The following is a 16,955-nucleotide window of genomic DNA, read 5'->3' as shown; positions in this document are numbered from 1 at the left end:
CGGATGTGAACATACCTTTGATGTCTAGAAGAAGATGGGACTGGTCCTTCTGTAATTTGACTTTTGCTGTGAGCTTAAAATCAATAAGAATGAGAGACAACATCAGACTAATTGGTCTCTGTCAGATGTGTGTTTGTCTGAGATGAATCATGCAGAGCAGTGCTTTCAGAACTCCGAATGAGACAATACAATATGCAAGGATTTCATTTCTTCAGTCATATAATTGTGCTGTAAAATATCAGACTACACATTTTAATTGTTTTGTCATTGACAGTAGTGAATTCATGTCAAGATAGCTGTTTGGGAAAATTACACAACTAGAAATACTAAAAAACCCTTACACAATAAAGTTGCTGTAACCAAAGTTAGTGCTAGAAGGAAGAACATTTTTAAATTAATAAAACATTTAAGAAGAGGTTTGCCAGAAGGGGAAAAAAATGAAAAATGAACTGGGAAGCTTTATTTGGGTTGAGTACGAGCTGCCTGACCAAGAAACGACCGGTATTCTATTCTCCTATCATTTATTTAGACAAAGCACAAACATTTATTCAATCAGCATGTCTTAAACTATGGGTTTTAGAAAGAACAGACAGCTTAAATGTATTATTCGAATGTGTTATTTGCTGAATTCCATCAATGAAAAGCCACACACATTTTGTTTAAAATATATTTATCAGTAATGTAAATTACTTGTGCAAAGAGTTTGCTCATGCAGTGTTTATGAGGTGTGTATTCTATCTACTCTTAACGTTGTTTGCACACTCTGAGCCAAATTACAACATTTGCCGTGAATGCTCCGGGCTGTTGTGAAAACCCTCTTCTGATTCATTCTTGTCACCTTGGGCCTTGTCAGTTTGCTGCTCACCCAACCAGACGTTAGTGAGTACACTCCTCCGTAACAGAAATTGGGTGAAGTCGTCCATGTGATTCTAGGTCCTATTGCGCTGTTCCCATAGTGACTTGGGACAGGAAATCCATTACCTTCTTTTGTTACCTTGACTGGATCTTCTTGACCGCAATGGTAATCAGATCTTTCACGGATGTGACCGGCAGTAACATGGTGGGTGGGTTTGGGTCATTAAATATTGGGTGTAAGGTCGGGTTGGTAGAAGGTAGCTTAAATAAAGTGAAAGTAATGTGTGAGGAAGAACCTCCTATTTGAATTTTCTGAGGCCCTCTGAGCACTTTTACCAGTCAGAGTAGAAGAAAAGCTGCCAGAGCATTAGCAGACACTGTTAACATTACTGGGGTTCGGACATGGAACTGGTTTTAACCAAAGAAAAGAGTCAAAACTATGTATGGTTCTAATGAACACAAAATCACAGTGATAGAAACTAGGCCTATACATTTAATAACATGGTTATAAGTAGCACACTGCTGATGTAATGGTATAATGGAGTGGTCTATTGACACAGATAATACAACTTGTGGAATTATAAATAGTGAAAAGGGCTCTGCAGAGGAAAACACTTTCTGGCTGTGGTGTTGTGCTCCACATGATTTTATTTTCAGAAGACAGCAACCTGGGATTTTTTACATTATTTATATTATAATGTAAACAGTGTGATAACATTTGCACATTGGCCCAATGGAAACATCTGGCTCAAACATTCAATAGATTTTTTCAGGTGAAAATATTGAGACCAGGATGCACACAAATAAAGAAGTAAACAATAGGATAATGAAAGTCAAGGTGACAGTGTCATACTGTATACTGACTGTAGGCTTCCATTCATAGAATCATGGTGATATAAGATATCCTGTATCTAAAATTATGTTCCTATTAGTGTAGTAATTTGCTTAATACATGCCTTCTATCAAAATATTTTTAAAAGCAACTTTCCTAAATGTGAAGGGTAACTTTGAACTCCAATTCCTGTGCCTTGTTAAATTGCTTGAGTTCTCCTGTGAGTTGAGGAGTCACAGGATAGTAAACAGCTGTTGTTGATGTCTTGAAATAGAGCACACTCCAGATGTTTTACTGAACGTTGCCAGCTAGTTCTTTCTGAAAGTGCAAAACAGAACAATGTTTTGAGCTGTGAAAATAACGTGTAAATGACGTTATCTTTTTTGAAGCAACATGACAAGAAATGAAAACAGAATAGACTAATGGCCTTAGTTTTGGGTTAGATTAAATTAATACTGTCATGAAGTTAGTCATATTCTTGAAGATCAATATATATTTGATCCATAGGAATGACCACAAAGATATAACCTAATCATATTTTAAGGGTATTGGAGTAGAATGTACCCACAACTAACAAGCCCAGGGCCAGTCATTAAGACCTACACATAAAAAAAACATATTTCTTTTAAAAAGAAAAGTTGTCGGCAAACCAAACATATATTATTTTTCTATTGACATTTTTAAGTCTATGAACCATTTACTGTAAATGTCAACCCGTTTGTCGATTTTGTCATCCAGAGCTTAAAGGGGTATTTCGTCCAAAAATCATATTTGGGTAACAGTACCTCGAGTTGTTCCTGAAGGCACATAGAGTCATTTTTTAAAACAATCCATTATTCAGCTCTGTCTCAGTCCATAATTAGTGTTAGTGGTATCATCCAGATTCATGGATGGAAACGGTGCGTACCACTAAAGCAAAAATGCATTGCAAGCAGGAACATGTTCTAAAACACTCCAAACAAAGACAATTGGTGTTGTTCATTTCAAAGAACATGACAATGTTTTATTCCTCAAAATAAAGTTTACATTTTCACAAAATAATTCTGTGTTTAATGGTCAGTTTTGTTAACAATTGTATCAATCCAAGCGTTCTTTCAGGGAGAGTAAGTGTATAAATCACAGTAAACAAAGGTTATTATTTGCTAGCTAGAAAGCAAGTTACCTACAGTAAGGGAAACAATTATATATAAAATTGTTTCCCTTAATTTTTGTACACTGACAAAGAAATTATCATTCTATAATTTTAATGGTAGGTTTATTTGAACAGTGAGACACAGAATAGCAACAAAATAATCCCGACAAAGTGAGACAAAATCCATCCTAAGATGTGTGCAAAACTGATGTCCAACTACAAGAAACGTTTGACCTCTGTGATATTTGTTTTGTAATGCTAAGTGCTAAGTAATGTTTTGCAAAGGGGTCGAATACTTATTTCACTCATTAAAATGCAAATCAATAAAAATAAAAAAAATACATGTGTTTTTCTGGATTTTTTTTGTTGTTATCACTGTTCGAATAAACCTACCATTACAATGATAGACTTATATAGACTGATTGACAGTGGGCAAACGTAAAAAAATCAGCAGGGGATCAAATAATTGTTTCCCTCACTGTATTTCGTTGTTCACCTCGGACAGTCAAACTTCATTTGTTTGAGAGAGTAAGGAAAATACATATATATTATGTCTGGCTCTGATTATGACCAGGAAGAACACTTTTTGGGGGATAGAGCCTTATTGGTCGAACCAGAATACACAGAGGAGGAATTGACCAAACTACAGGCTGGGACAGCCGCTAAAGAGGGGCATCCCCAAACCTTGCCCAGAATATCCGGAGGCAATGTGTACTTTGTGTATTATGACATAGCAATCTGAAATATTTTACAATCTGCCTTGTCTCCACGGGTTGAACTGGGTAACTTGATGGGATAGCATTCACCTTCAGTCCTCTTCTAAGTGAACGTGGTTTACGATCCTCTGCAGTAAAATATTTCTCTCATACTCGTATGACTCGTTGGCCAAGTTCCATTAATTCTTCAACAATACGACTCGGAAGAGGCAGAGGTATGGTCTTAAATGCAGAGCGGGTATAATTTATTTTGAACTCAACACCCAGAAGCAGGCAAACAGCGTAGATGGATGTAAACAGGCAGAAGTCAATACACAGGAAAGTTCAAAGTTTATTTATCAAATATTGATCAAATAACATGGCGTCATCCTGCACAATGAAATTCTTGTGACATGGTGCACGACATCTACGTAGTAAGAATTAAGAATCATATAAAGCAAAAGTATACCAAAAAATATAGCAATAACATACAACACAATGTAAACTAGCAGCAATTTTAAAAGAGTAGTATGGGTCGGGTGACCAGACGTCCCGGTTTCAAGCTGGGTGTCCCGGGTCCTGACAAATATCTGTAAAAACACTAAAATGTCCCAGTTTCCGACATTCACTACCAAATTGTCCTGGTTTTCACCACAATAATAATAAAACATAATAGGCTAATAATAATAATGTAATGTTTCCACATACAAGGCGCAGCCAAACAAACAACCGCATAGCAAAGCAACAATTCTCATCAAAGCTCCACCAACCACAAGCACCCATGACAATACATGTGCGCATTAACGTGCGGTTACACAAGGGCCGCCGGTTTTGGAGTTTGAAAATGTGGTCACCTTAAGGATGGGGAATATGAGAATGGCAGAAGCACAAAAGGGGCGGGCTGAAGGCAAAATCCAAAATGCATGTCAGAAAGGCTGACGAACTCTCCCTTTAACCCCTCTTTCCTTGTACAATACCATTTTGCTGTTTCTATGTTCAATGTATTTCTACTATGCTGTGTAGTTTCATGACAGTATATAATAATACAATAGTGGTTCTTCAGATCTCCAAACAATATTTTGAAGCTTATTCATCTGAACACATATCTAGACAGCAATTATTTTCTGTTGTACATGAATTTCATAACTGCATTTCACCAGCCCACTCAAACAGTGAGGGGATTTGATTATGTGACCTAGGTTTCCCTGGTTGAAGTAGTGGGGGATTCGATTATGAAGCCCATGTTTCCCTGGCTGAAGGAGTGGGGGATTTGATTATGTGGCCCAGGGTTTCCCAGGCAGAAGGAGTGTGCACCGGGCAAAAAGTAATTGGATTTGTTTTTGAACCAGGTTTTAACAGACAAGGGCATGAGCCCGGTGCCCTTAAAGCACAAGGATACGTCGAATGAAAATGAAAGTGACAGCCCAAGCTGGATCAAACATATGGAGAAAGATGTTGGATTCAGTGATTTCCCATGCTTTTGATAAAATGCATTATCTGCGTTCCTAAAGAAAATGTGTAAAAACACATTTTGGTAAGATTCCCTATTCTGCCTGGTCGACACAATGACCGAGTACAACAGATTACTGTTGGATCTGAGAAGGGCTCTGATTCTTCGGTGGGGATATGCTGTAACTGTGGATGTACACAAAATACTCAAGTACCATTTGTTGGCTGCAAAAAAATACCCAAAAACAGGAGGACTATGTACAAACTTTTTTACACAAAGATGGAATCAGAGTGATGCTAGGATTGGACCTCATATCCTGGGTTTGAACTTGGTGTCTTACAGGGAACCTCGTTCTTGTGCGTGGTGCCAGGAGAGATACCACTGGACCATGGCCCCACATTGAAATTCAAAATGGTTCATGTGATGTAGTAGAATATACGCTAAAACAAATGCTACCGGTCAGCACCCGTAGTTATCGTATCATCTCAAATCCAATGTGCTGAAATACAGAGCCCAAAACAAAGTGTCACTTTCCAAATCTTCTTGGAGCTCACTGTGAGCTGCATTCACAAGTAGATGCTCAATCTCTTCTGCAATAGAACACAAGTAGTACTAAATAATAGTAATAGTACACAAGTAGAATAAAGTTGTAGTGATGAGTAGTAATTCAGTAATTCTGTTTCACGAGTGATATCCCTTCACTCTCAATTACCCAGACATACATTCACTCATGGCTCTCAGGGCATAATTATTCCCTTCGTTCTGCAGCCCAAGCATCAATTATGAATCTTAGCAAGTCATTGTTGTTATAGCGCTCAATTTATTCATATTATTTTTTGTTTAATGAGGATGTAAGAGTTTTTCCTTCTTTAGTAGACTTCTTTGTCTGTTGTTATTGGCCATTACACGTCCACAGTTCTCTAATACAGAACTAACATAGAATATTATAACTGCATTATTTTATGCCATTGTTTCATCCCTTTGTTGATATAGCCAGCTATAATGGAACATTAAATTGGTCATGGTATATATTGTCACAGAACATGGTGGCCTGCTAGGTAAAGAAATTAATGTCATCTGTCACGTCCTGGCTGTGCCCCTAGCCATCTCTGCGCTGGGCTCGGGGCATAGCCAGGACAGGAGGTGGCATCTAGCCACCTCTAATCCTTTTTGGTCTCCTCAATTGGAGGCAGGTGTTGGTCATTGCCTCCAATTGGGGACCCTATTTAAGTTCATTGTGTTGGCCATGCTATGTGGTTCATTTTGGTTTGCCTGTTTTCAGTTAAGCACATGTCACTGGTTGCTGCTGTTTGTTTTGTTGGAGTCCTTTTTTGTTTCATTAAACATGGATTATCCTTGTGATCTCGAGTCTGCGCCTGTGTCCTTCCACACTCCAGCCCATGACATCATCAGATCTAAAAAAAACAAGGGGTAATTTTGAACTACTGCAAACACGTTTCTCTTATAAAACTTTTTTTTCTTCCAAACTGCACAGCAGAACAGGTGTTGTGTTCCCAACCATCACCAAATTGATTAAACAGAAAATTAGTATTCCTGAGAAATATGTGAATGAGACAATATACAGCTGTGGGAAAAAAATAATAGACCGGAAAAGTCAAAAAGGAAGGTTTTGAGTGAGGAACAGAAGGGTTAAAATTAAGAGACTACTGCAAATTGAACACTTCTGTTCCTCACTCAAAACATTCCTTTTCAACTTTTTTAGAGAGGAACGAAAAAGTTGCAGTGGTGTCTGAATTTTTCCGGAGCTGTAGGTGTAAGTTAAGGAGCTTACAAAAGCAGATGTTTGGACATTGTCTTAACAAAGTGTCGATATAACATGCTTAACACTTAACAATAACTCAATTTGATTGGAGTGGTGTGGAGTCCTTGTTCTCTGGTCAATGAGCTTCTCTTTGTAGCACCCATAGATGCAGGGGTGAATTGTGATTGCATCATTGGCCTCCTTGAACTGAGAAGCGGTGTCTGCTTTATATGGGGCAGAGAGAGAAATAATTATCTGAGGTGCCTCGGTGTGTACCTGATTGCTCATTATTTAGTTGCAGGGCGGGGCTGGTCCTGGGTAAGTTCATGCTGTGGTGGAACTGTTGCACTACATTCTCAACTTTCATATTCAAATTAGAAATGTCATGGACTACAAGAACAGATCAGTGGGTATAATTGTGTGTGTAATATAGCTTAGTAAACAAAACAAAAATCATGAAAATAATTTAGAATAAGGTCTAATGCTGACAAAAAAGGTAGTATTGTCTACGTCATCAATTTAATTTTGGTAAAATAAAATGTTGTAGGTCCAGTAGTTTTATTAACTACTGAAAGCACTACCTGGATTTAAATTTGTTTCACCCGTCACCAAGCTACTGCAAAATGTAATGTTTAGCTCCTGTTACTGAAACAGCTGCTACCGTGTGTATGATTTAGATTATCTAAATGTCCAGTCTTTCCTTTTCCTGCGGTCATGCTTAATAATAGCAGGTAATAAACTGGGATGGCAGCTAAGTACTGCTGGCTAGTCCGCCACAAGGAGGCACTGGTGCATAACGAGGCAAGGCAGCCACATTTGATTGCTAACCCCCAAACCAGGATGTGCTGGCCAATAAACCCCACTCTGTGGTGTGCCTGGGCTAATCCAAACCCTATTCCATCAATGACACAGCCATCTGCAAGACAGTGACTTTTCTGTGGAAGCCTTTTTGGGGCCTCCGATACATTAATTCTCCAATATCATGAAAGCTGTCACAATAAAATGGACTGGTGCCACTGTGTTGCTATTCAAGATTGAAAGAATTATTCCCATTTCAAGGCAGGTAGCAACATCTGTCCAAACATCTGTTGTTGCAAACCAATTGCTTGGCTAGAAGCCAGGGTAAATAATGACTAGATGCTTTTTTTATGGTGGAGATCAAGTTCCCGAATTGTCCTGGCTAGAAACAGTGAGATTTCATAACAGTAGAATAATCCCCTGTTTTATATCAGAGGCCTTCCCCTACATTTGTATAGCAACCTGCTGGGAATTAGCAAAAAATAAATTGTTGGTTCATCTTACAAATTCACGGCAATCAACTGCAACAGATGGCAAAAGGTTTTCTCAACAATTAAATTGAGCAAACTAACAATCCTAACATATTTGGTTGCCTTAAAATTCTATGTTGAATCTTCTTGGCACTTGCAATATGATACAAATAGAACAGACCTGTTACTGGAAATGTACACAGACTAAGAATGTATCGGGATGCGATAACAGTTGTACAAATGCTTTGGTTACTAGTAAGATGAAGTGTTTTGTTAGGGTGCATAAATTGGCTTTAGATTTTTTTATGCTTTTTTTGGAGTTCATCATGGGCCAGAGTAAAACTAGAACAAGGAAGAAGAGGAGGTGTAACATCTTCTTTGAGACATCCCAGCCTTGGCCCTGACAAGCGGAAAGACTAATATGGTCTGGGAGAATGTGTCTGTGTAAACAACCGCCTGAGGGCTGGGACAAAATGGCACAAAATGCAGGAAGAGGTGGAGGTATGAACTAAAGCCCAAAACTTGCTAATGACTCTGCTGCCATATTCTCTGCTTCCACTTTAACTGTTTTCCCAGAGTTTATAATACAGAAAATCAACAAAACTGTCTGCCATAGCACTGTCATGTGAAGAAGTAAGCACACCGCTTTGAAATTTGTATTTCTTGTTTTACAAGTTTGGACATGTAATCTTCAATTTCGAAGTGAACATTATTGACAAATAAAATAACCTATTTCAACAGACTTATTCAAATCCTCCTACAGGATGTTGATAGGATTAATATCTTGGCTTTGACTTGCCCATTCAATAACTCTCAATTTCTCCTTTCTTAGATATTACTTTGTAGCTCTGCGTGTGTGTTTTGGATCATTGTCTTTTTTCAATTTCATGTTCGGATCAGCACCAGCTTTTTGACAGATGGCCTCACAATCTCCTAAAAAATCATTGGTTCAATATGGAATTCATGGTTGACTCTGTGATAGCAAGGTTGGCCAGGCCCTGTAGCAGAGAAGAAGCCCCAAACCATAATCCCACTGCCTGTTAGTGTTTTTGCCAAATATGGTATCTAGGATTGCAACAACTCCACCTGACTCATCTGTCCCAAGTACATTGTTCCAGCACTTTTGCTTTACCTAGGTGTTGTCTTGCAAACATCAGTCATGTCTTGATATAACTTTTTGAGAACCGATGCGTTTTTCTTCCTGACTTCCCAGGTAGGCCACATTTGTGCAGCCTGTTTCTGACAGTTGACTCATGCATTTGAGAGGCCTGTAGATCCCTTGATGTTACCATGGCATCTTTATGGAAGGCTGGACCCTCCCAAGTTACTCTCTAATGATCATTTGCTCCTGTTTGGGTGCACCTGATTCAAATTTTATCCATTTTACTTGACAACACAGATACGGGTGTACCAATAGTTTCTGCTTAAGGAAATTGCATTTCTGATTATTTGAATTGCAGAATTTTTGTATGTTGTTGGAATTAAGCTCAAACATCTAACATGTCCAAATAGGTAAAAAATAGGTACAAAACAAAATAGGTTGTCATACTTACTGTTCTTTTTCATAGGACTGTACCAGTCCCAAGAAAATCATTACAGTGAAAGTCAGAATGGAGATGTTAAAAGAAGTTATGTTGGCACTGATGATGTGTGTGGCACTTTTTGGGGGCAAGCAGTTGCTCCTCAAACTGTCAATCAAAGTGTTAGTAACAGTATTCAACAGAAGATAACAATGAATAGTAATTCCTGTTAATATCTAAGAGACAGTTTGATATTTCCTGGAATGTTTATTTAAACTGTTTTTTTACCACTTTTTATACCAACCTGCCACTGGCCAGATTGACAGTTTGTCCACACCTGTTCTCTGTTGAAGAATGACCACTCAGATGTGAAAGAAGGCAGAACACACGTTAAGCTTTCCTGAGTAACTGGGCCTGTTGGGAGAACACTATTTTATTGACTGCACTATAAAAAAAAAACTATGAGATTTATGATCCACAACAGCATCAGAAGGAATATATAGCCTTCTACTGTGCATTTCTGATTGTGTCATCTGTTTGATACTCCTCTACAGTCTGTCAAACCTCCTTCTGGAAGAGGAATTGGTGGCAATTGAGCCCCAGTTAGTTACTGACTGTGGGGGATTCAGAGAAACATTCTTCCCTTGAGTCATTGCAGAAACACGCCACTGGATGTCTGGTGAGCCTCCGCTACTCCCACTACCCTTCACACTTAGAAACAGGGAGTTAAGCACAACTTATCTTTCCATTTGAAAGCAGCTGGCCAAATTCTATCAATCAAGTTTTGATAGGAAAAAGCTAGGTCCTGTTCACCTGAAAGAGAAGGATTAATGGACTCAAGGGTAGATGAAATCATATTAATTTGAGTGTCCCAGATTTACACAAACTGTGCTACTTTTTGGTCTATAATCCCATCCTCGTACAGAACCTTGGTTTGGTTAATTTGTTTTTGTTTTTAATTGGATCTGAAAATGAAGCCTCAGCAGAGTCCAGTGGCAGCGCCCCTCCTCCTCTCTCATTCTGTCTCCGGGCATCATCCGAGGGGCGCCATATGGACACAGCTTGCCTGCCTGGCGGAAGAGGCTCCTTTCACTGCGTTAAGTAGCTCCTGAAACATGTTTTATGAATGCCAACAATTTTTCCTTTGAGCTGGGGAGTGAAGGTTTAAGAGAGGAATGACTTGAGAAATACTTTGCTCATCAGGGCGGAAAAGGTAAATTATAGATCCTCTGGGACAAGTAGAGAATGTATCACACCGTAGTCATCGCAGGAAATGACTATGGAGTTTGAGTTTAACTCGACCATTACTCTCGGCTGTCTCTAATGGTTGATATCCGATTATAATATGAATGTGCCGTACCCAACATGCACCAACAACTTTCATTCATTTCTCAGCTTCTGATGTGACCAATTGCTTAGGCCCAAAAAGGAAAGTGCAGGCTAGCCATTTCAGCCTTTCTTTGTGTGAGATTTTGTACCTTTGAGCTGCAAAGGAATGGAAAGCCAACCATGAAGACTGCTCTGCATATCGGGGGGGGGGGCAAACTACATTATGGATCCTCTGGGACATGGTACACACCACTGTCAAGGCAGGAAATTACTATGGAGGTAGAGTGTAACTAGACCATTACCACACATTCATTTGAAAAGAACATGAACTAATCATGTTGATCACCTCTTAAATGTTCTACCATTTAGCGAAAGAACACCAACAAACACTTTTACTTTCTGCCTCATTTCGACTTGGAACAGTTAGAGATTCAAGGGAACAGAGAGATGTAAATGAGGCAATCATAGGATGTCGGAGCTACATTATACAGAATGCCCCTTGTATCCATCAACCGCTTTGAAAAGCAGCTACACAGTCCATGTTACTATAGAGACCTCAGACATCAGTTCTGCCAAAAAGAATGTGGCCTCCGCACTTAGTTTCTCAAGAGTTTAAGCAGACAAATCTTTCAAATGAAAACTATTTGTATAAATATCCCAGTGTAAACATTTTTCAACCAAATGTTTCATAACAGAAGTAATTCCGGGCACTGTTAACACATTTTGTTTTAGCTTTGTGATCACAGTCTAATGGATACCTGCTATCCCAGTCAAGTTCAGATGGCTAGCCATAATTAACCCATCCATGGCTTTGTAGTTGCTATCTGGAGGGATTTTAAACTTTGAAATATTTCTCAAAGGTGGAAGAAGCCTCACATTTTCAATATCATATGTGAGCTTTTATGAATATTATGATGTCATTTTAAATTATACAGTATGATTGGAGACCAAGATGGATAACTCTTAACCCATACACAGTCCTGTTACTACCAGTGAATTATTATTATGTAGTTTTCCCTAATTATATATGTTTTTAACACGCAGAACAAAAGTGGTGAGCTTAAAAATTATAATTCATAAGCAAAGATTTTGTAGAATTCACCACCTGCTTCCATAATTTCCTCTAGATTGCCAAGGTGATGACTGTTTGTTGTGAAGGGAAGCCAGAAGTGATCTTTGTTTCATAAAATCGTTCCTTTGTTCATGCACAAGTAATTGCCAGTTTCTGAGGGTGACGAAGAGTCGTAGCTGCAGTGCAGTTGTGTACAATTAGTCAAAGACTGCCATTAAAGAAGACAAGCATGATAGGTAGCTAGAGACATCTAAGATTGTTAGTTATTTCACAATAACTGTTGTGTAACCAGCTAAATGTAATTCCAGAGATGACCGTACCATTTGTTGCCTGGCAAAGTTTTGAAATAACTGTATAACCCTTAGTGATACAGATGTACCCCTGTTGGAGATTTTAGTTAGTTAGTTAAGTCATACATTTTTTGTTTACAGGCTTATCTGCAGATTGAGGTGTAGCTTGCCTCCCTGTCTGACCCAAATTGGGTGAGAGAGAAAGGAAAGAAGGAAACAGAGAAGAAGTGCTGAGAGAGATTGCTGGGCCAAAATGAATATACACCACACTGATCTCCCTATGCTGAAAACACATTGATCGACATTATGGTTGACAAAGACTAACCTGGTCTGAGTGCGTTCTTGTTTCCAGGGAAACGGACAATCTTCCCTACATGCTTTGTCTTTGGCATAAATCCCCCTGGGGAACCAGCTGTGGCCTGCTGCTGTCATCTACATCCTCTGCACAGGATGATAGCACAGTATTATGTGAATAGGGCACATTCGCCAACACCAGTAGCTCTCTTGGCTTATTGATTTAGCTACTCTGTTGCCAATCAATAGCCCAGACATACAAAAATGAAGTGTAGATAAGCAACATGGGGAGAAGCCTATTGTTGTGAAATATAGACATCTCTGTTTTGGAAGAATTTAGTAAATGAGGATGGGAGATATTGAAAATGGTTGCTGGAAAAGAGGGTAATTATCACACTATAATTCTGTTTTTTTACCACCCTATTTTATATCTCCTCCAAGATTCTCAGTATAAATAAAAGCCAAGATCATAAACATATATCTTTATATACCTCTTTATGACATGTATTAATCAACGCAATGTGTTTTTTGTATGAACATGATAAACCAATGATATCACAGATTTCCAGGCAGTATTGACAAAATTGGGCTGAACTAGCCCAGTGGATTCAACGGCCAGTGCTCCCACCGTTCCAGAAATACTGAATTTAAGAGGCTGTTTGTAGTGCAACAAAGTATTAGTCTAGCTTAACCATAGTTGCTTTCTGTTCAAACATTTATTACCCATGCTGAAAAGATAATCCAAATATTCCACCCAATTTACAATAAACATAAAACAGTGTCCCGATAGGTTCACCCTAAGTTAACTATGAAATTGAATGAGACATATTAGAGAAGGTTTAAACTAAATAGAACGTATGCATTCAAAACATTCATCATCTCCACTGCCCTCGCTGCACTTGCGTGGGTGTGGCACAACTCAGTTTACTTAGAAATCATCCCAACCATCAATGCAGACCTTGTTATCTCCAAGGAAAAATAACAGTGGGTTGTGGTTTCAGTAAACCGGCAAGCCAGAAAGAACTAGGTCTAGAAAGGAAGAAAGATATCCATGTTGAAGGCCTAGTGACGACATTGTGATGGTCTGTGTTTGGCTCGTATATAAGTGGGGCCGTGCTCCTAGAGCGCTCTTCAGTGGAGATGAGATGATCGTGATGATAACACATGAACGCTGAGGAAGGAGTACTTCTGGACTAAGACAGAGCTCTGGCAATAAGGTGAGTTAGCCTCAAGGCCAACAGGGATCTGCATGGAAAGAGAAGGAGAACAGAATGACATTTTTAATATAAGTAACATTTTATGATTTCTAGGTTTATAAGATGACGTTCACGAACAGTTTTGACAGCATCAAATTTAAAGACAGACAGTGGACAGTTATTGACGCTTAGTGTTGTACAACCCCGCGGCGTAAAATGCTAATAAAAACAGAATGCAAGGATGTGCAAATCATTTATCCCTATATTTAACTGGGGGCACATGCCCATGTCCCAACTTTTTTTGAAATGTGTTGCTGGCTGGCATCCAATTCAAAATGGGCAATAGATTTTTCAGTAGATTTTTCAAGAAACAATAAAATATCTCAGTTTTAACATTTAAAATGTTGTCTTTTTACTATTTTATATTGAATATAGGATTCAAATGATTTGCACATCACTGCATTCTACTTTCATTTACATGTTACGCAGTGTCTCAACCTTTTTGGTAATGGTTTGTAGTATTAAGTATTATTAAAATAAGAAGAAAGTTTTGTCCCCAAACCTTTCTTCTTATAAGAAAAGGTTTGTCCCCAAACCTTTCTCCTTATAAGAATAGGTTTGTCCCCAAACCTCAAAATTGTACTGTGTAAAAACTGAGGAAAGGGGGCACACAGACGTTAAACAGAGGACTATCAGAGCTTATATTATTATTATTAGAATGTGCTGTTGCAAGGTACTGACATAAGTCATTTCACAAATATGTTTTCTTATAAGAATGAATCAAGATCCAGTAATGTTAGCAGACATGAGGGATTCCTGAAAATGTGTCTATTCCAGTCAGTGAAACATTTTCCAGGAATCTGATTCTCCTTAGTCATGTAGTCATTTCACATTTTCCACTACTAAACTCGTGAATGGAAACCCCAATAATCTGTGCATATCACCTTAGGTGGATTCATCTTTTCCGTCTGTTGTTTCTTAGGGATGTAAGAGTTTGAAAATAATGAAACTCATTGCTGAATGGTTCTATTGTTCAGTTTTCACAATGTTCCTGAATACAACTGAGGGGTCCCTCCCCACTGAGGCTTCAGAGCTGGATTGGATGCAAATGGACCCGAACAACTGTACAGCACTCCACAACTACACCTTAGCCTGGAAATGGCTCTCGACCTACCAGCCAGCCTATCTCATCCTGATCAGTGTGGTTGGCGTGGTTGCCAACAGCCTGGTCCTGTGTGTCTTCTGTCTTCAGAGGAAGCCATGCACCGTGGCTGATGTCTACCTGGGCAACCTGGCTGCAGCTGACCTGGTCCTAGTGTCCTGCCTGCCCTTCTGGGCCTCTACCATAGCTAACAACTACCACTGGGTGTTCGGCCAGCTCATGTGCAAGCTGGTCAACGTGGCCATCTCCATGAACTACTATTGTAGCGTCTTCTTCCTGGTGCAGATTAGCATCGACCGCTATCTGGCGCTGGTCCGACCTATGTGTCAAAGCCGGTTGCGAAGGGCCGCCTGGGCTAAGGGCATCTGCCTGGGTATTTGGGTGTTGGGGTTCCTGCTGAGCCTGCCCATCCTGGTGTTCCGCCAGGTGAATTATGTGGCCAAGGCCTCTGTGACAGCCTGCTACCTGGCCTTCCCCGACCCGGACTGGCAAATCCAGCGTAACATCACCAATAACGTGGTTGGGTTCCTGCTTCCTGTGACGGTGGTGGCGTACTGCAGCCACCACATTGTGATGGCCCTGAAAGAAGGTCAGCTCAGGAAAAGTCCTCTGGGGAGGTCGGAGAGGAAGGCCACAAAACTGGTCTTTATCGTCCTGGCAACCTTCCTCATCTGCTGGACACCCTTCCAAGTTGTGAGATTCCTAGATACATTGGATTACTTCCAGGTCACTACAGGGTGCCTCTGGGGTCACATTCTGGACATTTGCATACAGCTGTCCACTTACCTGGCCTACGCTAACAGCACCATAAACCCTTTTTTGTATGTCATTGTTGGGAGACACTTCAGGAAAAGAGCCAAAGAGGTTTTTGGGACAATGCTAAACCGAAGATTTACTGATAAATCTTTCCTGATGGTCAATTTAACTTCTAGTGGAAGGCTGAACAATCAAAAAATATTGTTTAAATAGCGGGTGAGACAAACTGTAATGACACAATGTGAACAGATTGTGAAACAAACTATGACGTGACCAGTTCCCGTCTGTCTCAATGTCTGTCATAACATCCGAACTGAACCAGACTGAAACATTTAATCCATAAATGATTTTATTTCATGTAAATCGGTCATGTACTCGGATTGATCTTTGTCACTTGTTTGTGTAAAACCTAATGAGATAACTTAATTATCAGCATCTTACATATTATTTCTGTATTTGTTAAATTTCTCCTTTATGGCGGAAGTCTGCTCCGCGTAATGAAGAGGTTCATTACTGTGAATTTTATTTTTTTCTGTCTACAAAATACAATATCTACCTCGTTAGCTCTATCTATTTCCTCTTGTAATTACTTTGTTGATTGATGATGAAAGATTAAGAATAGCTAAAGATGCCATTTGGGTGCACAATCCTGAAGATTTATGTTGTAATGTAAGGGCAAAATAACAACTGTCTGGTGTAGAAGATTAATCTAAATGTGATCCATGAAGTCGTGTATTGTCATTGAGTACCTTTTAACTTTGACAGAGTGTGCCATTATAAAATGATTCTCCTATAGCAGGACTATGAATGGGACTTAATGCACTGGGGATAAATGTAAATGTAAAAGGTTATGTTGACCTTCAAGAGCTTATATTACTTGTTCTTGTTGTGGACTAAACCAAAAGATGTACAGGTTGAAAAGTTATTATTTCTAATTATTGCTTAAAATATTTATTGCAGGATTTAAAATGTTTTAAACTGCACTTGATGATTTAAGTAGACCCATGCTGTGATTGATTGTTAAATAAACAGAACTTTATTTTTTCATAGTGCATAAAGTGGATACACACGTTTGTACAAGCAGGTAATATGATACAGAAATTCATCAGGTGATTTGCTGTAAAGGGTGCCATGCTCATTTCAAAGCTACAGCTTACAGCTTTGAGTCCCAATTCTAGTAAAGAAAATGGTTTCTGTATGCTCAAAATTGAGCTATTGATTTGAACAGTGATTTAATAGGGCCATTAAAATTTAATTCACAATGTTTGAGTTCACCTGCGGTCATGAACCACTCACAAAGCCATGCACATCCTAGGTACAGTAATCTAACATAGGCTACATC

The 16,955-nt window shown here is 39.1% G+C and overlaps 1 protein-coding gene across 1 annotated transcript; it reads left to right on the top strand.

Annotated features, from left to right (window-relative positions):
- The first annotated feature begins 13,621 nt into the window (after positions 1 to 13,621).
- Positions 13,622 to 16,643, top strand: si:dkey-63b1.1 (B2 bradykinin receptor). Its single transcript, XM_010882289.4, has 2 exons — positions 13,622 to 13,716; positions 14,733 to 16,643. The coding sequence occupies exon 2, from the start codon at positions 14,741 to 14,743 to the stop codon at positions 15,824 to 15,826; it is 1,086 nt and encodes a 361-aa protein (XP_010880591.1). The 5' UTR covers positions 13,622 to 13,716; positions 14,733 to 14,740; the 3' UTR covers positions 15,827 to 16,643.
- The last annotated feature ends 312 nt before the right edge of the window (positions 16,644 to 16,955 follow it).

Source organism: Esox lucius, chromosome 18 (assembly GCF_011004845.1).
Source record: "Esox lucius isolate fEsoLuc1 chromosome 18, fEsoLuc1.pri, whole genome shotgun sequence".
Lineage (NCBI taxonomy): Eukaryota > Metazoa > Chordata > Actinopteri > Esociformes > Esocidae > Esox > Esox lucius.
This window is presented reverse-complemented; position numbering and strand designations above follow the sequence as displayed.

Excerpts from the sequence above, each read along its gene's own strand:
- si:dkey-63b1.1 (XM_010882289.4), top strand. The coding sequence starts at position 14,741 with ATGTTCCTGAATACAACTGAGGGGTCCCTCCCCACTGAGGCTTCAGAG.